Genomic DNA, 19333 nt, shown 5'->3' on the forward strand with positions numbered 1-19333 from the left:
AATTAATTTTATCATGATTTTGTGTTATGATAAGTTACATTTAACATAAATTAAGTGTAGGTATCTAAAATTCTTGAGGATATACCTACCTACTTTTTGGAGACTTTGTGAATCAAAAATATTGTATTTTAACTTCGATCAAAATATTGATTTTACTTAAGTACGCCTATGTGATACCTATTTTACAGGAGTGGAGTAAAGGAATAAAATTTTTCGATATAGCCACGTACTACTCCATACATAACAGGCAATAATCTAGAGTATCAAACATTTATTTTATTACGTAGATATAGAGCTTATATCGAACAATTTTACTATAGGATTTTCTTGCACTTAAAAATATGAGTGTATATATTTTTTAAGCGATTTACAATTGCGTTTAATATTTGTATAAACGGAGTTAGCACTAAAGTTGTCATGATTTTGAAGAGATGATGAAAATATATTAATAACTAGCTTGATAGCTTTAATCATATTTCTAATTCTACTTTATTTTAGAAAAGTATAAGTTCTAAATCTTGTTATATTTATTCAGTTAAAGTGTAAGTAGGCTATTCATTTACATTTAATACCTGTGATAAAATTAATTATATCTGTCTTACAAAATAATATTATTTAAAAGTATATGTGTCTGATACACAAATGCTATATTCATTAAATCTTAAGCCAGTGGTCACGTCATTGAGGTTTTTTTAGTAAACAATAAAAATTAAATTAAAATAAATTCATTAAAAATATGTTTAACAATTAATATTTAAAAGGTGAATAGTGGGTGTTAATAATAATAGTAATTATATTATTAAAACTGTGTCGAAATATACTTTATAATTTTATTATAAATATTGTATTATCATTATAAAAATTATGGTCTAAATACAAATATCGATATTATTGATTATATAAATACACTTAATATATCTATATATTTTTCTTATTTGTATTTTATGTTAAATTTAATAATAGTATAAATTCTAATAACTAAATTTGTAATGAAACCAAAAAAATATTAATAATAAAACAGTTGTTTGAAATTTAAAATCAATTATTTTATTACCAGCTTGTAAGAGTATGTTAAGGGTGTGAACTAAGGTGTTTTTATTAGAGCAACCCAGAAACAGGCCTCAAATTTCAATGCTACTTAAATATTAGCAATTAAAAACATAGAGTTAAATATTTTTAAAACTATACTGCATGAAAATTATTTTATAATAATTTTGGTATTAACAATAAAGAAAATGTTTTTTTACAAATTTTAAGTCATTCGTCATTCCTATTGAAACTGAAAATTTACAGGTATAAAATGAAATTTCAAACAAGTATTAATTATATGACCATACATTAACTATTGATATACGTTTTTAAATAATTTAAGACAAGTGGAGTCAAGTTATGTTTAAAACTTATAAATAAGTAACTATAGTTATTAAGAATTATATCTACATGCTTTAGAAACTAAGAAAAATATTTTGTTTTGAAATATAAAATTAAAAATGTATGCTGCCACTAAAAGACTTAAACGATATTAATTATAAAAATATTATTATCAAAAAAAAAAAAAAAAAAAAAAATGTTTTATTGTAATATTTCCAAACAATGGTGTCATAAGAGGTGTTATTATGACCTTAGCTTATTGGAGATATTAATACACTGTAAAATGATTAAACTATACGATCTTTTTCGTTCCGATCCGTAATATATAGATGGTCATACACTAAACTCAATGAATTATGGATAGTAATTTTAAGATAATTTATTGGGAGAAAAAGAAACTGAGATACCAATTTCACAATAACCTATATGGCTATATAAGAATATCGAAAGTGGAAATTTTTTTTTAATGGATCACTTTTGATGAAGTAATAATACAATACGTCAGTCTTCAACATCTGAATACAATTTTTATTAAGATTTAAGTCTACTTTAGTAGTGATTCGAATTTTTGCCTGCCCATTACTTGTAAAATTATACTCTAATTATTTAAAAACCTGCAATTCTTAAATATAATATATCAGTAGAATTAAATTCAAAATTCATAAAATAAAAAAATTTCAAGTTCAAAAAAATGCTTGAAAATCTTTATTAATTGTATGTAAATATTATTATTAATTCTATAAATCTAATAATAATGTGAATAAAGTTTTTTCAAAAACGTTTATTATAGTGAATGTATACGGTATGTAACAATACAACACAAATATCCAGGGATACAAATTAAACAGTGAAAAATTATTTTTTCATTTTCTAAAATATTAAGCGCTCAAATACACAATTCGACTTACACCAGTCTAGATAAATTAAAATTATACAGATGCATTTATCTTTGAAATACGAAATACACTGAGAATAGTCACAATTTATAACTACAGAAATCGTGGTTATACCTTTCAGTTTTCATGAAATTTTCGATGCCTTTAATTTTAGCTTCTCTCTTTGGTTTCTAATAATTCCGCTAAGACCACTAAATTTTAAAATTATTTTTTTATTAATAGGACACTACACTTAAGTGTTTTGTTCTCTGTCTTATAAATGCATAACATAAGAAATTGTACATTCTAAATAATCTAATTAACTCGGGTATGTTTAACACAAGATCGAATAGAGCTACTATCAAATTTAAGAGTAAGAGTATTACTTGTAAACCTCAACTCAAAGGTTTTTTTTTAGATTATAATTTTTAAGCAAGTTATAAGAGTTTTAAAATTTAATTTATAGTTTTAAAATACATATAAATCGTTTTAAAATTAAATATTTAAAAAAAAAAACCTTCGAATTTTACTAGATAATATTCCTACTTCTAATTTCGAGCATAGGTCAATTCGCACCAATATAAATCATAAAATAGTTAAATTTATAATTGAGAACTTATAATTTTACACGTTACGCGTTTATAAAACGGATACAGCAAATACGAATGTAGCAATCTGTCTTAATGTTTATTATAATTGAAGACTATATTGAATACATATTTTTAATTTCCAGGTCAGAAATTATAAATTCATTAATTTTTCATAATAAAATATCAAAAGAAAATTATTAGAATATATATCGTGATAGAATAATACTTTTCATTTATTTAAATTGTATTATGATGTTAATTGTCGTGATGAAATTATATGATAAGCTTTAGGGATCTTATTATTTAATTTTCCATTGAGTTATAGAATGTCAAACAGAATAGTCATACACAAAATATATTCGCAATGATTTATTTAAAACCAAAATGTATTTAAAATAATAATACTCATGTATACTATATTACTATTAAATATTCAAAATGTACCAATTACTAATTTCTTAGTACAATTTTAACAGTTTAAATAGGATTTATAATATTATAATAAGAACGATTTATGAAAATATGCGTATTAGTATTTGTGACAAATGACAATCATCAGTCTACTCGTGTCGTTTATCATAACCGGTCGTTTGTACATAAGCATTCTATACGGATATTGCCGTTGATTGTTTTCTATGCAAATTATGAACACGAGTAAAGATACTTCAAACATTTTTACGAATGTTTGAAATAAAAAAGTCCACCAACATTACAAACTCATTATTTTAAAATAATTTTAAAAAATATCAATTTTTATCGGATTTAAACGATACAAAGTATCATAGAAATTTAACACCGGGACATGGGGTAACACTATTAATCGGAAATCTTCACTAGGCTAAAAATACTTTTAACTCCTATAAATTATCTGCACGGATTCCTATTACCGTCAATAATTGTTTTCTACGCAGATTATGGTCACGAGTTCCAGTAAAAAAATCATCTTAAACCATATCTAACAATCTAATGTTTTTCAACATTTGTTTGGGCAAAACATCCAAAAATAATAAAACAAATTCTTACTTTTATCGGATATAAGCTTAAAATTCACTCTACTTTACTATACAGACAAATTGTTCATCCTCCATTGCTGTATAATATTATATATGTTCGTGGTATTTGCTAAGTGACATAATATAAATATAATTCAATGTTCCAATCAAAAACATCAAGAATATTAAATTTATAATGCACACTGATTCGTACTGAACTTAAGACCAAACTCAAACTACCTCCAATTAAATCACAGTATATTATTTATCAATAAACTTTTAGTACCTAATTAAGAAGGCCACCTTGTGTTGAATAAAATCTTGACGTGCTCCCATTAAGTTTATTTAAAACAAAAAAAAATAATAATTCATTACTGATTTATAATATTATACGTTAAGTGGCTCGGTGTGGCCCAACATTTACACTCAGTTGCGTACGTGGTTTGATTATATGCACCGACCAGCGTTGCTAACTACCGGATGGATGACCATACAGGATTTTAGCAACAAAATCCTTTTCACACAAACATTGCGTATCCCAAACCAAGATTTCCTTTCTGCAAACAGATAATTTCCACAGCCAAGTATGAAACTAAATATTATATAGTTATCAGCTAGTAAATCCTATCGAGACTCATTATGACGAATATTTTTTAATGTTAGGCGTAATTGAATCAAATTTTTATCAAAATCACGAAAAAAAATGTCGAGTAGTTCTATTTATGACCGAGTTTATATTCTTAAAACATACATAAAACCAACAAATAGGGAGAAGGGGAATCAAACGTTAAATTTAGAGTCATCATATATTTATTATATAGTCTTTTATTATTTGGCAGAGAAAACATTGCCATTGACGACCCCATGAAGTTAAAATTATAAAAATACTAAAATAGATTATATTTTTCTTTAGCTTTGTAGATACACTAACACGTGCTAGAATCTAGATGGTTTGTTTTGAGACCACTAAGAATAAATATATATTATTATTATTATTATTATATATTCTTCTTGGTTGAGACGAACAAGTTCGAAAGAATTAATTACCTTATTATTTTACAAGTGTTATATATATATATTGATATTGATTTTGATATTGTGTGTTTCAAATAATAATGTTAATTAATATGATATGTATTACAATTATTACATTATTATTTATTTTAAGAAGGAATTGTTATATATATTGGTAATGTTTATTGATAAAGTATACTGATAAGTGATAACAGACTGTAACGTATTAATGTGGTGGCCGCGCATGAGCGTGCATCGTTATTCGTAAATTTATTGAGCTAATTGAAGTGATTAAAATAATTATAAGACATGTTTTTAATTATATAAGTCAACTTGCCTACTTCACACAAAGGCAGAGACAGAACAACAAGTTTCCAAACCAAAATACTATACAGTGTTCAACATAGTAAGTATAAATATTGTATAATATAATACTGAAATATAACTAACGTTTAAATAATTAATATGTTAAATATGTTACACAATTTAATATATTATGGTAACATATTATTCTAATTCTAGCGTTAAATAATATACGTCATATACATAAGCAGTAATTGAGTTGTAAAAACAAACGTAATCAGTATACACAAAATTCAAATGTAATTTGATACATTAATACATTAACAAAATTATTTTTGTACGTCATATAATCAATAATTGTGGTACCCAATCACATAAATTAATTTACCGCATATTACTTAAATTGGATACAGTGCACTAAATAAGGCAGTAATGAAGGATACCAACGATTTTTTTATAACAGTATGTTCACAGTGTTCACACTTAAAATTAAGTCCAACTTAAAATATATATTTTTTTAAGTTAGTATACGTTGATGAAGATAATTTTTAAATAAAAATGCGAAATCATTAAGATAATTTTTTATTTAAAAATGTTTTATTTAAATTACCATCAGTTCAATGGCTATAGAGGTACTATTAATTAAAAATTAAAACCAATGAAGCATAATAATTGATTTATGGCAAATAAATGTGCGTATTAAAATTATAATTTTGTGAGTTTTTTAATATCAAAAATAACTATAGTTAATAATAAAATCGAAAGTAAAATAAAGGAAACCATATAGACCGTATTATTGTTTATTCCGTATAATATAATATGTAAAATCTGGTGGGTTATAATTTCGATTAAAACGAGTACAGTAACAAAATTGAAAAAAATAAATAAAAGGAAGAATAAATAATTTTATAACCAATCATCATATTATATATACTTTATATTATTAATTTATAATTTTATTTTTTTCCACAAAACTATATTAATTTATTTCATTTTGTCAACCTCAAAACTAACAAAAAAAATACAGTTTGCAAGTGATAATATAATATACGTATATATATATAATTATATATATGTGCCTACATGTTTGATAGTATTATAAATTTATAAATACATATAGAAATGTTTGGATATGTTTTTTTTTATATATTATTATATAACATAATACCGTATATTATACTTTTAAACCTCGTGTAACATAATATTTTACCATAATTTAACTCGAGTCTGCATAAAATAAACGATACGATTTCAATAGTTGGGTGTTGTTGTGCAATGATTTCGTGTATAAAAATCGAAATAAAAATAATAGTATAAAGCCCAAACAATGAATTATACACAATGACATATGACTAAAAACTATAAACGGCCAACGAGGTGTACGTGTGCAATCGAGAGGCTGCACCGGAGGTGCACCACCACTGTCGACATATTGTGTTTAGGAACTTGCAATTTATGGGTGAAACGTTTACGGTATTTTTCCGACCACGGTAACGTCGACGTGCTCGGAAAAAGTCGCTAAAAACCCATTACGAGTAAAACTATAAGTCACGCATTTGTATACCCGGACAGTTTTCATGTCATATACAAAAATATTGAACGCAACCGTAATTTATTTTATTCATAATAATGCTGGGGCCTTAATCAGACACATCCGACATTGTATCATTCGTCAATCTAAAGCCAATAAATACGAGGACAATTGTTCTATTTGGAATCATTTTATGAAAATTATTTTTTGTAACCGCTTCAATAAATATATTTTGTCCGAATATTATTTTTACTTACCTATAAAATCATCCAAAGCTCCGATTGATTAGATCACACGTAGGCACAAATAGTATTACCTACGGTCAATTCAATTGGAACCTAATAATAATGTATTTCAAATAAGTGCAAAGCTTTGTGTTAAATTAAATCACAATAGATACCCAAAAGTTATGTATATTATAGAGCACATAATACATTTGTTAAAAAAAAAAAAATTAAAATATGTCATTAAATTTTTAATGACAAATATGTCAAATTTAAAGCCAGAATATACGAGTATTAATAAGGAGTAAATTTTTAGAAAATTTAAAAAACTGATATCATAATTTCACATTTCTAAGAAACGAATAAGTAGAGTTTTAAAGCCATTTACAACGCTTTTCAATTAATGGGTATATTATGATTGCCATTTTTCATGATTTTCAGCATATTTATTTATGTATGTGTAGGTAGGCTGGACCCGCCAGCAACAACCGGAAAATCCGACCAGCCACGAAGGTACAACACCTCGTGGTGGAAAGGCGTCAGACGTCTATGTTGCTGGCGAAGAGAAACCGTCCGCGACCCACGTTAGCCTGGCGGTCCCCTAAGGGCCGATGATGTCGTCAGGAAGACGGCGACGAATAGGAGGGGAGGATACGGGAAAGAGCCCGGAATGTGCACTGCGGTAAGTCACCCAAACGCGTTTCCCGACCACCCACGTAGCGACGGGTTCACGAGCGTAGCGCGCTCGGTCGTCGTTGACGCGCGAGACACTCTGGCGGCTCGGCGAGCGCCCGGCAGTTACGGTCGCGTGGACGATGTCGACGGCACGGCGGTTAGTTGAGGTAACGGTGCGGGCAACGATTCCGCCCCGACCGTACCGACAATGATGACGACGGCGATGGTGACTCGTTACACGATGGCAGTGGCGGACACTTATGGCTCGAGGTGAGTGATATAGAGATTTATGCGCTAGGAACACGGATGTCAGCGGCACCGAACCCGAGGAAACTATGAATGTTTCAGGGTCCGGTGGCGTGCGACTTCGTGGCGACGGTCATTGCAGGACAAAGACGCGGCTGAAGGGTCGACGTCAGGGTGAAAATTACCGATTGTCAAGGATCGCGGCACGTCGCTCGTACAGCGGTCCGATGGCTCTCGCCTTTTCGTCCCGCGATAAACCCACATCGGCCGGATCGCTTGTCCGTATAGCGATCACCGTCCATTCCGCATGCGCCAAATCTCGATTCTCTCGTTTCGTGTCCAACAGTATCCGCTGAAAGTCAGTTGCTAGAGTCGTCTCACCGTCAACCATCAAAGCGCTATCATCGCGCACTAGCCGCCGTTGCTTTTCGCCGTCGACCATCGCTCCCGCGGCCGTCTCGGTCTGGCATCGCCGGCTGGGCAAGGTCGTCATGCGTCCGAGCAAACGCGCCCGTGACACTCGTCTATCCGTAGGAACGGTCGTGAAATGTTGTGAAGGTGACCGTGGCCAAAACTGTTACAAATCCGCACCCAATCGCCATCTCGTATCCTCCCCTCCTTGTTTTTGTGTCTCCTGACTGACGTATTTTTTTTTTTTTTTCATTTTATAACTTTTTTTTTGTGTACATATTGTTGTTGTTTATTTCCTTCTTCTGTGTTGATTGTCTCCCCCCCCCCTTTCAGCTAAATCTCGTACTCGCAATATTTAAATTATAGTCATTTTGTGCTATTTTTCTAATTTTTTTAAAAATGTTTCCCCTTTTTGTATTTGAACCATGTGTTAAAAGTTATATTGTTATTTGTTTGTTTCTTTATATTTATGTATATTGTTTATTCCCCCAAACCCTTTTTCGACTTTGAAAATCTTTTAATTGTAAAAATGTAATGATTTAGCCATTTTGTGCTAATTAATAAAAAATTACACATATTATATCTTCAAAAATGTTTTCCCTATGATAATAGCAACTTTGCTCTATTTTTTGCCAGTTATAAAATATTTTTTTCAAAACTGTATATTCATTTTTTTTTTATATGAAAAATGTACCTATATAAATTTATACATTTGTAACTGTTCGTTCAATTGTTATAATATTTGAATTTTGTAATTGATTATAAATTTGTTAAATTAATAAAAGATAATTTTTGTACACACAAGCAATTTTAATTTCTTCTTTTTTCGTATTGTTAAGTGTGTAAATCAAATTTTAATGACTAACAAATCATTAAAAGGTATATTTTCAACAAAAACCTTGTTAGTTATTTATACAGAGATGAGAGTATAATATAAATCCACCAACGTTCACTATAACCCTTCCGATTATCAGATTATTATATTGTATTCAAGGAAATATTTAAATCATCAAACACTAGATGCGAAGAAAACTGCGAAGTAAATCATGTAATAACGCATTATACGTTATACGGATGTGTGTGTGTGTGTGTGTGTGTGGGCACGCGTGCTTCATGGCGTTAATTTATTACACTCCCGAAAAACTTAATAATTATTAGATTATTTTTTAAATTATCGAGATTTTGTTGAAAATGAGATGTGCTTATTACTGTTTATATAACACCTATTTCTTTGTTCTGTTTCGAGTATTTTTTTGGTCACTTAAATTATTAAACTTTATTTGACCAAAGAATCAGAAGATTATTGGGTAAATTGATTTACGTGTAATATGTATATTATACTAAAAATGTATTATACAATACCTATAACAGTTATAACTAACTGATAAATAATTCTTACACACTAATGGTTAGGCTAATGGTAATTATTATATAGTATTTATTTATTTATTTGTGTATGTTATTGCTTTTAAATCGATATAATAATAAACTCAGGGTGTGAAATCTATCCTAACCAATTCTTAAACATAATATTATAATATACTAAATACATTTACACTATAATAGATACTAGGCACTCAATATTATGTGCCTACTCTTGGAACAGTTAACTACATTTACCAACTAGCTTCAACATAAATTTAAATATATTTTATATATATATATATATATATATATATATATATATATATATATATATATATATATATATATATATATATATATATATATTTATTTATAATATGCTCACTTTATATTATTTAATTATTTTACTAAATACTAATATAACTATACTATCACCATATTCAGTAACATGCATGGTGATAACTCACAATGCAATAAATAGTACAATTTCTAAATAACAGCGTCTTCAATTAACCCATTTTTCATAATTTTTAAAAGACTTATTCCTTTTAATTTAAATATTATACACGATATAACATAAAACATAATTGTATCATGAATACTTCAACCTGAGAACACTGCAATAGATTCTGAAAGTAAACGGTTTGTTGGCCTAAGATATTTGTATTGTCATAAATACAACTGTACCTGGTAGGATGAATTAATATCATTAGCATATTTTTATATAATAATATACTTAAAAAGTTTCAAGTATCCAAAAAAAATATTTTTAAATTACAACAATATAACTAAAATCGTTATTCTTGGTTATTGAATGATGTTATTTCGTTCTAATTTTAACTTAAAATAATTATAAAAAAAACCATGTTTATATATATTTTTTGGTTACAGAATTAACTAACTTTTTTACATTTTTAATTCTTACCTAAAAAATTTGAACGTTTTATAAATTTTTAACTAAAAATGTATTACCAAAATTTCAATTGCATATAGTTTTTGCCAAAATTTGAAATTTAAATTCCAAATAGCCCAAAGTATCATACACCTATAAATAAACTTAACACAAGTCAAAATTGTATTGTGTACTTATAGAAAATACAGTCAGTAAGTGAAAATTTCATGAATCTAGTCATTTTTTTTAGATTTACACAAAAAACCAATATCTGATTTTGAGGAAAATTTTCGCTTTTCGTTTTTGTTTTTTATTTATTTTCCTGGTGCCTTCAAAAACATAATATATGTATATCATTATAAAACCGATACATTCATCGCTTCGTTTAGAATCTAAAAGTGTATAAAGTCCACAAAGAGACTGACGTAACTGTATAATATACATTGTATATTATATCATAATATCTATTTTTTTCATAACTATTTTAAGATATATATAACGTATACATCCTGACTGTAAATTATAATTAATTATAATTAAATTGTTGGCTCAAGCTAACCAAATTATTCCAGAAAAAATGTCTTTGAAGGAAATCTCTGGATGCTATACAATAGAAAATATGAATTTTATGAAAACGTGGACAACAAGTACAAATTGAATATAAAATTATTTAATTAGTAGATAGCATTTTGCAGGTAGCTTAATCAAATTATCTTAGTAAGATCAATAAACGTATTTCAGCTTTCCATTATATTTTATTGTATAAACTAAACCCTTTCATACGATGTTACTCAATTTCTTAGATTAGTAGTTTTGATTGTTACGTATACGAGTAAGATATTATTCTAATTATATTTTCTATGTTGTAATACAATATTTGTGTAAGTGCCTGATCTGTGTTAACATTCGTTTTTATTAAATTAATTAATAAACAACTTAGGTATTTATCGCTATGTACAAACAACGTGATATATTTAAGACTTTTAGAGCTTCAAAAATAATTGCAATATAATTATATAATTATATTATATTATAATAGTATAATTGTTTATCAATGTAGTTATTCAACTAAGAACTAATATACTCGTAGCATATTCTGCAATTATATTTTCAGCGGGCAATAATTAATCACTGCAGTTATTACCTTAAATTACACATCATTAATCTACATATTATTATGTATATTGTGAGTATAAAATGAATTCATAATATATATGTAATAAAATATTTTTCTAATGTATTATAAAAATACACACGAAATAATTGTTTAAATATAAGGTATACGCATATTATATTTAAGATATATTTAACAAAACATTTATAAGATATACTAAGCTAAAAATAACCTATGATTATTTAGCTATAGAACTTAAAAACTGGACAAAATTTTTTTTTAAGATCTTCGTGAAATATAATTTATTGATCATTTTACTAGAAATGTAACGCTAGTAGCCCGTGTTGTCGAATCCGAAATTTATTTATGTAAATTTCAAGATCAATAAAAAAAAAAAAATTATTGATCAATTATAAACATGCATAGAATGTATATTATTTAAAACAAAATAATTTTAAAACGTATCATAGAAAACATTAATGTGCTGTGTAGAATATAAGCATAAGTGCACAATATACACAACTTCTAGATTGTGTCATGAAAAATGTATACGTATATCATAATATAATATTATCATCATTACTTTATCTTAAAATTGTTTTAATTCTGTTGTTAATTACAACAAAATCCAGCAATTCCAGAATATAGCTCTTATGAAAATTACAAATGCTTCACCTCATGTATCCAATTATACCTTACATAAAAAGCTCACAATGAAAATAATAACAGACAAAGCTGCACATTCCTTCAAACGTTTTCATAATCAACTATAAATCAAACAAAATCCATTAATAAGAAACCTAAAAATCCAAACTATACCGGGAAACCACGGACATCATTTAAAAAGGAACTAGTGAAATAGTGCCATGACTTGTTATAAATAATAATTATAAAAACAAAAACTGCGAACTAGACAGTCTAGATCTAGATATCGTTGATTCCCGTCGTTAAGTGGCACCAATGGGTAAAAATCTATTATTCAAAAAATATTTATTGTTACTTATAATATCAATATCACATATACTTATTGTGCTACATACTTTACAGATTGTGTATACCCGAATGTAAAATAATAAAAATTCATTGTTGATGTTTGCTGATTTTGTTGTTGATACGCTGCCTCAATAATCACGATTTTTCAAATATAAATATGCATTTGTAATCAATCCACTGTGTCTAAAATATCCATTTAGTGATATTACTTATTAATAATAAATTTTTATAGTATACAACTAAATAACAATTGTATTAATAAAATTGACCCGCTTATATTTTTAAAAATTTCAGAACGGATTAACATCACTTGTATTAATAAACAACATTTTTTCGTATGATAGTACAAATTTTTATTTTTGCATTACTATTATTATATGAACACACAAGGTCAACAAAAGTACCTAATATTAAAATAAAATGTTATATTATTTTACTATATATTTGGGCATTAATAGTATTAATAAAAGTATTTTTCTTTGAATATATAATTTTTTTTTTAACTATTTGAAAAAATGTGTTTTTGCATATCTTGATTCTGCTTCAGTAGAATATATTTTGAAATCTATACACATAAAACGTGCCGTTCATAAATGCACAAAACGAATAATATATTAATAAATATATAGTTTTTAAGTAATTCACAAAAGAATATTACATGCATGTGAAGTTTAAACAAAATTGGGTGTTGGAAAAAAATATTATTTTGGTACTTACTTCAAAATTGTATGGTATTCGTATTTTCATGCACGTATGCCAGTTTCATTATAGTTGTAAATATGTTTAACGGCATCATTATCATAAATATTGCTTTTTTGAATGACATCTTACTTTTTTAATTTAAAATTCCAAAGCAGAAGTAGTATATCATTCGAATCATTTAAACCTATAAATATAAATTTTCAGACAAGTAGTTAATTATTTTAGTAGTTTAGAACTTTATAATTCAGGCTTAGATGAGCTGAGTAAAACAGGGTGCCCTGTAAAATGTCGTCTAATACTCCGATATTCCAAACTTTTAATGCTTATAATTTTTTGTGGATTCAACTGTATGGTTATTAATCAGAATTGCATGTTTAAATGTTCTCACATCATTAAACTAAATTAAATTACATTAAATTGCTCAATCGCTATTAACTTTTCAAAATAATTAATGCACACGATCGCCTGGTAGAGAAGATGTATTGAATATGGATTTGTACATACAATTTAAGCCTTGCTTGATGCGTACCTAGCTATCAGTGAATTAAATGGATCATACAAGTGTGGTATGTCGCTATAATCCAATTGATTTTTAAATGTTGCGTTTCTATAAGCTCTGAAATGTTATAATCAGTATGCTGTTATTCGCGTAAGATGAATCATCTCAGTTATGAGTGATCGGTGATCTCATATTATCTTCATATCGATAAGATATAATATATAACTATTATGATATACTGTAAAATTATAATATATTTAGTTAAACATCTAAGTTAAATTGTGGTATACCTATTCTGACTTATGGTGTAAATTTTTAAGTTTTTAAAAATAAAATACATTTTTAAAAGTATTTGATTTTTGATTTTTTTTTTTTAATTTATCGCCATATCAAATTCGGTAAAGGTCGTTTATACAATATAAGAGCTACATATTATCATGAGAGCAATTAATTTTTCAAAATTTATGTGATTTATAATTTTAAACAAAAAAAAGTTATGCGTGAAAATGTATTCTAAATTAGGTAGTAAGTGGGATCGACTATTCTACTAATATTTGTATACAAACATTATAATCTTGGTATTATTTCATTTTTATCAACATTTTTTTTATGTCATAAAATATTTTTTTTCATCGAATTATTGTAACTTCTTAACACCATTGTACGGTTTATACAATGAGATATCATCACTGTTGTACGAGTATTACATGCGACTCAATATAACGAGTGTGAAATCGTTATTATCATCGAATTGTGCTTCTGCCAATATTATTTTCATAATAACACATTATGTATAATATTCTCACAGTGACAAAATAAATTTGTCTCGTATAGGAACACTCATTACAAAAAATATGAAACACAATAAATATACAATATCATGTATTTTAATTTTTAAATTATATATATATTTCCTATAAAACAAACGTTTTATTCCATAACATAATGTTTTTCTGTTCTCGTAATATTATTTTGCATTCATATTATTATTTTAAAATTCTTATAATATACGTCTGAACGTAACAAATGTTTACAAAACTAATAATTAACCAACAGTTTTTATATTTTATTATTTATAATACTTAATATAATCATATATAATTATTTTTACAATTGACTACATGTTTGTTTATATTTATAATTATAATATATTCAGTATAATGACATTATTATTAGAGGTAAATATAACCTTAATTTTGTAATAGTCTAATCATTCATATTATACTATTATCGTTATCTATGTTTTTCATTATTATTATATTAATCAAACGACCGCTATGGAGTGGTTAGCCCTTGCCCCTTGGTCACTACTCAAGTGGTGTAAAAATACCTTAAAACTTTCATCTACAGAGCACTCAGTTAATTGTATATAAACTCATTAGTAATTATAATAATACTTACCTAACAAAGCTATAAAATAATTTTTTTTTTTCATTATATGAACAGAAATAGTATTTAGAGTAGAAAATTAATTAATATTATATTTAGTTTTATGGCTATGTACATAATTGTAAGTAATAAGGACGGTCTTCTCAAAATGAAAAATTTTGTACCACTTTTGTGAGTTTGATGTATATTAAAAATTAGTATAATATTTATGCCACTTATTTGCCCACCATCATTTTTTTAATCAGTATTGTAGATTTTATCAAAATATTTTTGATTTTTTTTTTATACCTAAATACATTTTTTTACCGGCAATATTTATTCGTGTATTATAATTTCACGAAACACATCACATTTTAATTTATTATTATTGAGTATTTGAAAGAAGTTACATATTTTTACTAACAAAAGTGAGTATCTCATATTATGCCTAAATTTTATCTGTATTTTTTTTGTTTTATTGAATCTTTTATAACAATTTCAAAAAGTATTTTCGAAAAAGATTATATAATTATAAAACAAACAATTTCGAAACAAATACAAAAAAACTGATATTGAAATTAAAAAAATGATGGGTTCGTTCCGACGAGGTGGCTAATAGATTTATACTGTCATTTATAATATCTTTGAGAAATCCGTAATTTATTATATAGTTAAAAAATAATCTTAAATAATTTATTTAAAAATATTAAACCTACAATAATATACTTAATAAGATTTGACATTTATTTTCATTTCTAAGTCTATCACTTTTTACAATATATATTGAGCACTTTTCTAATAATATTGACTTAAGTAAGATTTAAATTGGCACAAAAAAAAAAAAAAAAAATTACAATTGAAGGGCATGAAATAAGATTTTAAAATAAATTGCTCAATTAAATTTAACGTTCTGTAGGCCGTTAGTACGATATATTATTCATAAGCTACAATATAATATTTTTGGACGGAACTACCTACAAATAAAGCTAACTCGTATTATATATATAATTTTTCAAATAAATAATATATAGATATATTTATATAAATTATAAATATATGTATACATTTATTCTCTATAGATAATATACTTTTGTAACCATGTTTACCTAAACCAGTCAAATTATAAAAATTAACCCTATATTTATTTTTAATTATTATAATATTTGTATTTTATAATTATAATCAAACATGGTAAATTTCACAACAAATTTAGCATACTTTATAAATTTAAATTCTAACAGGAACAATATATTCTTAACACTTTTCAATTTGCAGGCCCAAGAACAATTTTTTTTTATAGGTCCTATTCGAAATTTTTTTCTACGCGTAAACAGAAACAACAATAATAATATTATTGTCTTAAACAAAATTTAACTAATTCATCTTCAGCAATTCTAAAACATTAATAAAACAAATTTATTGAAAACATTAAATTAACAAAAAACTTAAAACGATAGAAGCTAGTAATCACAATATGCTAAAAATCACCCGTACGAATCTACATAGCACGGGACATACCTACTAATAAATGACATTTATTTCTACACATATACGTTCAATTATTACCTATATAATTTTAAAAAGTAATAATACAATCTACATCACTTTCAAAAAAAAATAAAACTTGGTGACAGGCGTCTATCGCTCTGAGGAGATTTAATTCGTTTTTATAACTTATAGAAGATGAATACATAAATTTTTGCGAAATTTCGGAATTGAACACAAGAAAAATGTTACTTATTATAAATAAGTAAGTTTGTTTTGTTTTGTTTTTTAGTATTAATTAATTTTATTACGGGTACAAAACAAACCCCGAATAATCATTGATTATTTCTTGTATAGAATTAGATCGTCGAGTCAAATCGTTTGAGTAATTCAAGTGCAATTTATCGTGCGATCGCCTTAAAACAGCACATTTGACAGGTGGTGTGCACTAAAAATGAAGATGAAAACCTAGTCGGTAGTGAGTATATATTTAACAAAGATGAAAACGATTCGTGTTTAAGCGATATAAGTCAATCAAATCGTCGTGCACATGACGTTTCAGAATTTCCTTATATCTATCCACTAATTAATGTTTCCGTATAATATAGTGAAATTCAATTTAAAAAAAAAAAAACAAACAAACAAACAAACTAAAACGAGAAAATAGAATGAAAAATACAAATGAGTGAATCTGTTTCCCATTCTATGCATCTCGGGCATTGAGTCACGAAAGTCACTACGATCTAATAGTATAATAGCGGTAATGTCGTGTCGTAAGTATCTATATACATTACAACTTTTTCTTAGCACTACAACAACACAATAATATATTAATTAATTAAATAATGTCCGCGTCGAAAGTTTTATAATTATAATATACTACGTTACGCCTTACGCGGTGTTTTAGGTAATAATATAAACGTCAGTATAATAATCATTGCGCGCGTTCGTCGTTAGATTTTTTTTTTTATTGTAATAATATTATATTGGTCCCGGTCTGAAAAAACCTGCGGCGCCAACGATCGTGGGGTGTGTATGTGTGTACGAATGTTTGTGTGTAAATGGGCGTAACCAGACAATCAAACTAGGCCAGAGCGTAGGCTTATAAAATATTATATTTTACTACTTTCGATAGTCTTGATAATATATTTTTTTCGATAATTTGTATGTATGTTGAGGTTTGAATTTTATTTTTTTCATTTTTTTTTGAGGGTCTGAAAAATATAAAACCGCCTATCACTCACCCCCCGCTTAGTTAAATCACTGGTGTGTCTAATTGTGTGACACGGCCATAACGAAATAACCGTTCTTCCGATGATGGGGTTAATGGTATTATCATATATTTTTAACAATTTTCGATAGCCCATATAATATTATTTTTTTAGTGATTTCAATGGGCTCTGAGGTTTAAATTATTTGTTGAGAGATGTGACAAGTCCACCCCCATACAACGTTCCCTAGTTACGCCTCTTGAGTGTGTGTGGGTGGCTATGAGTCTGTGTGTGTGTGTGTGTGCATTTTTATAACAATATAATGTATTGTATATGTATTTTAATAATAGTCTTATCAGGAACGAGGACCCTGTCAGAGAGGTGTCAAGCTCCCTCCGGTTCACCGGCCGCCCACAAGCAACGATGACGAGCCATTAAAGGTACTGCTCTTGTCCGTTGCGTCCGCGTTCATCGGACGGGCGATCCGTCGTCATTTACGTTATTATATTTTTTTTATATAATATACTATAATAATAATCATTATTATCTCTCGGTTTCGTTTTTTTTTTTTTTTTTTTTGAGATGAAAACCTCGTCCGTTCACAATAAGTGGCATAACAACAGTAACAATAATAATTTATAATAATAATAATGATAGATTTATAATTTTTTCTTTTCGGAAATTGCAGTTTTCGTTTTTGTATCTCCAATTTCCCCGTCGTCGGCCGTCTTCGTTCTTCGCCATCGCTGCATGCTATCGTCGCCTTGTCAGCTACTACGTGACGGCCGCCGCCGCTGCCAGCGCCAGCGCCGATGCCACCCACAACAGCATCTGAAGTGGCAGCTCCGGTCGACCGCGGCCCGACGACGTGTCGGTCAGACTGTAATCGGTGCACAGAGACTCCTCGACAGCCAGCGGAACGTTTTCGACGCACACCGGTCGCTGGGTGTCCAATGTTTCGCCACTGTCACCGTTGCACATCGATGCGTTTCGAACGCACAGACCGTCCGCACAATGTTCGTAGCAGCATTGTTCGGTCACGTCCGTCGCCGATGTCTGGAACCATATGTCCGGATCTGTACGGACAAAAAATATCCAAAACAGTTTCTTTTTAAGTATCGTAACCCCCTGCACCAGCCTAAGCGTTAGCAATTAGATAGACAACCACACTTTAAGTGACCTAATCGAATATTTTACAACGGAAACCAATCTTATAATGTTTAATAGGAAAATAACAATATAATATTATCATCATAAACTATATATTGTACGTTATTTTACCACGTCGGTATTAAAAACCCATTACCTTAATTTATATTTCAAGCCAGGTAGCTTGCTAGCAAAATATATATCGTAAACTTCCTAAACTGGCTTACATAATTATATTTACAAAAAATATGGTTAAAATAACTACAATATGATAAACGAAAACAAAATTAATTTATTACATAATATTTTATTATAGTATTTGA

General features: G+C 27.5%; 1 protein-coding gene and 1 long non-coding RNA gene across 3 annotated transcripts in view; one reads left to right on the top strand and one right to left on the bottom strand.

The window, feature by feature from the left end:
* LOC149058838 (uncharacterized) overlaps positions 1 to 9036 on the top strand; it is a 120804-nt gene extending 111768 nt beyond the window's left edge. For both annotated transcript variants that reach the window (XR_016190464.1, XR_016190463.1), the window contains exon 2: positions 7365 to 9036. This is a non-coding gene — a long non-coding RNA (uncharacterized LOC149058838). The remainder of the gene's footprint in view (positions 1 to 7364) is intronic.
* Positions 9037 to 14662: 5626 nt separating this feature from the next.
* LOC107162532 (calcium-permeable channel component Mid1) overlaps positions 14663 to 19333 on the bottom strand; it is a 45955-nt gene continuing 41284 nt past the window's right edge. The window contains exon 4 of the mRNA XM_015509484.2: positions 14663 to 18937. Within this exon, the coding sequence (XP_015364970.2) occupies positions 18636 to 18937 (302 nt within the window). The 3' untranslated portion in view covers positions 14663 to 18635. The remainder of the gene's footprint in view (positions 18938 to 19333) is intronic.

The sequence above is a fragment of the Diuraphis noxia genome, unplaced genomic scaffold (genome assembly GCF_037042655.1).
Source record: "Diuraphis noxia isolate RWA-SAM2 unplaced genomic scaffold, SU_Dnox_SAM2 contig0002, whole genome shotgun sequence".
NCBI classification, from domain to species: domain Eukaryota; kingdom Metazoa; phylum Arthropoda; class Insecta; order Hemiptera; family Aphididae; genus Diuraphis; species Diuraphis noxia.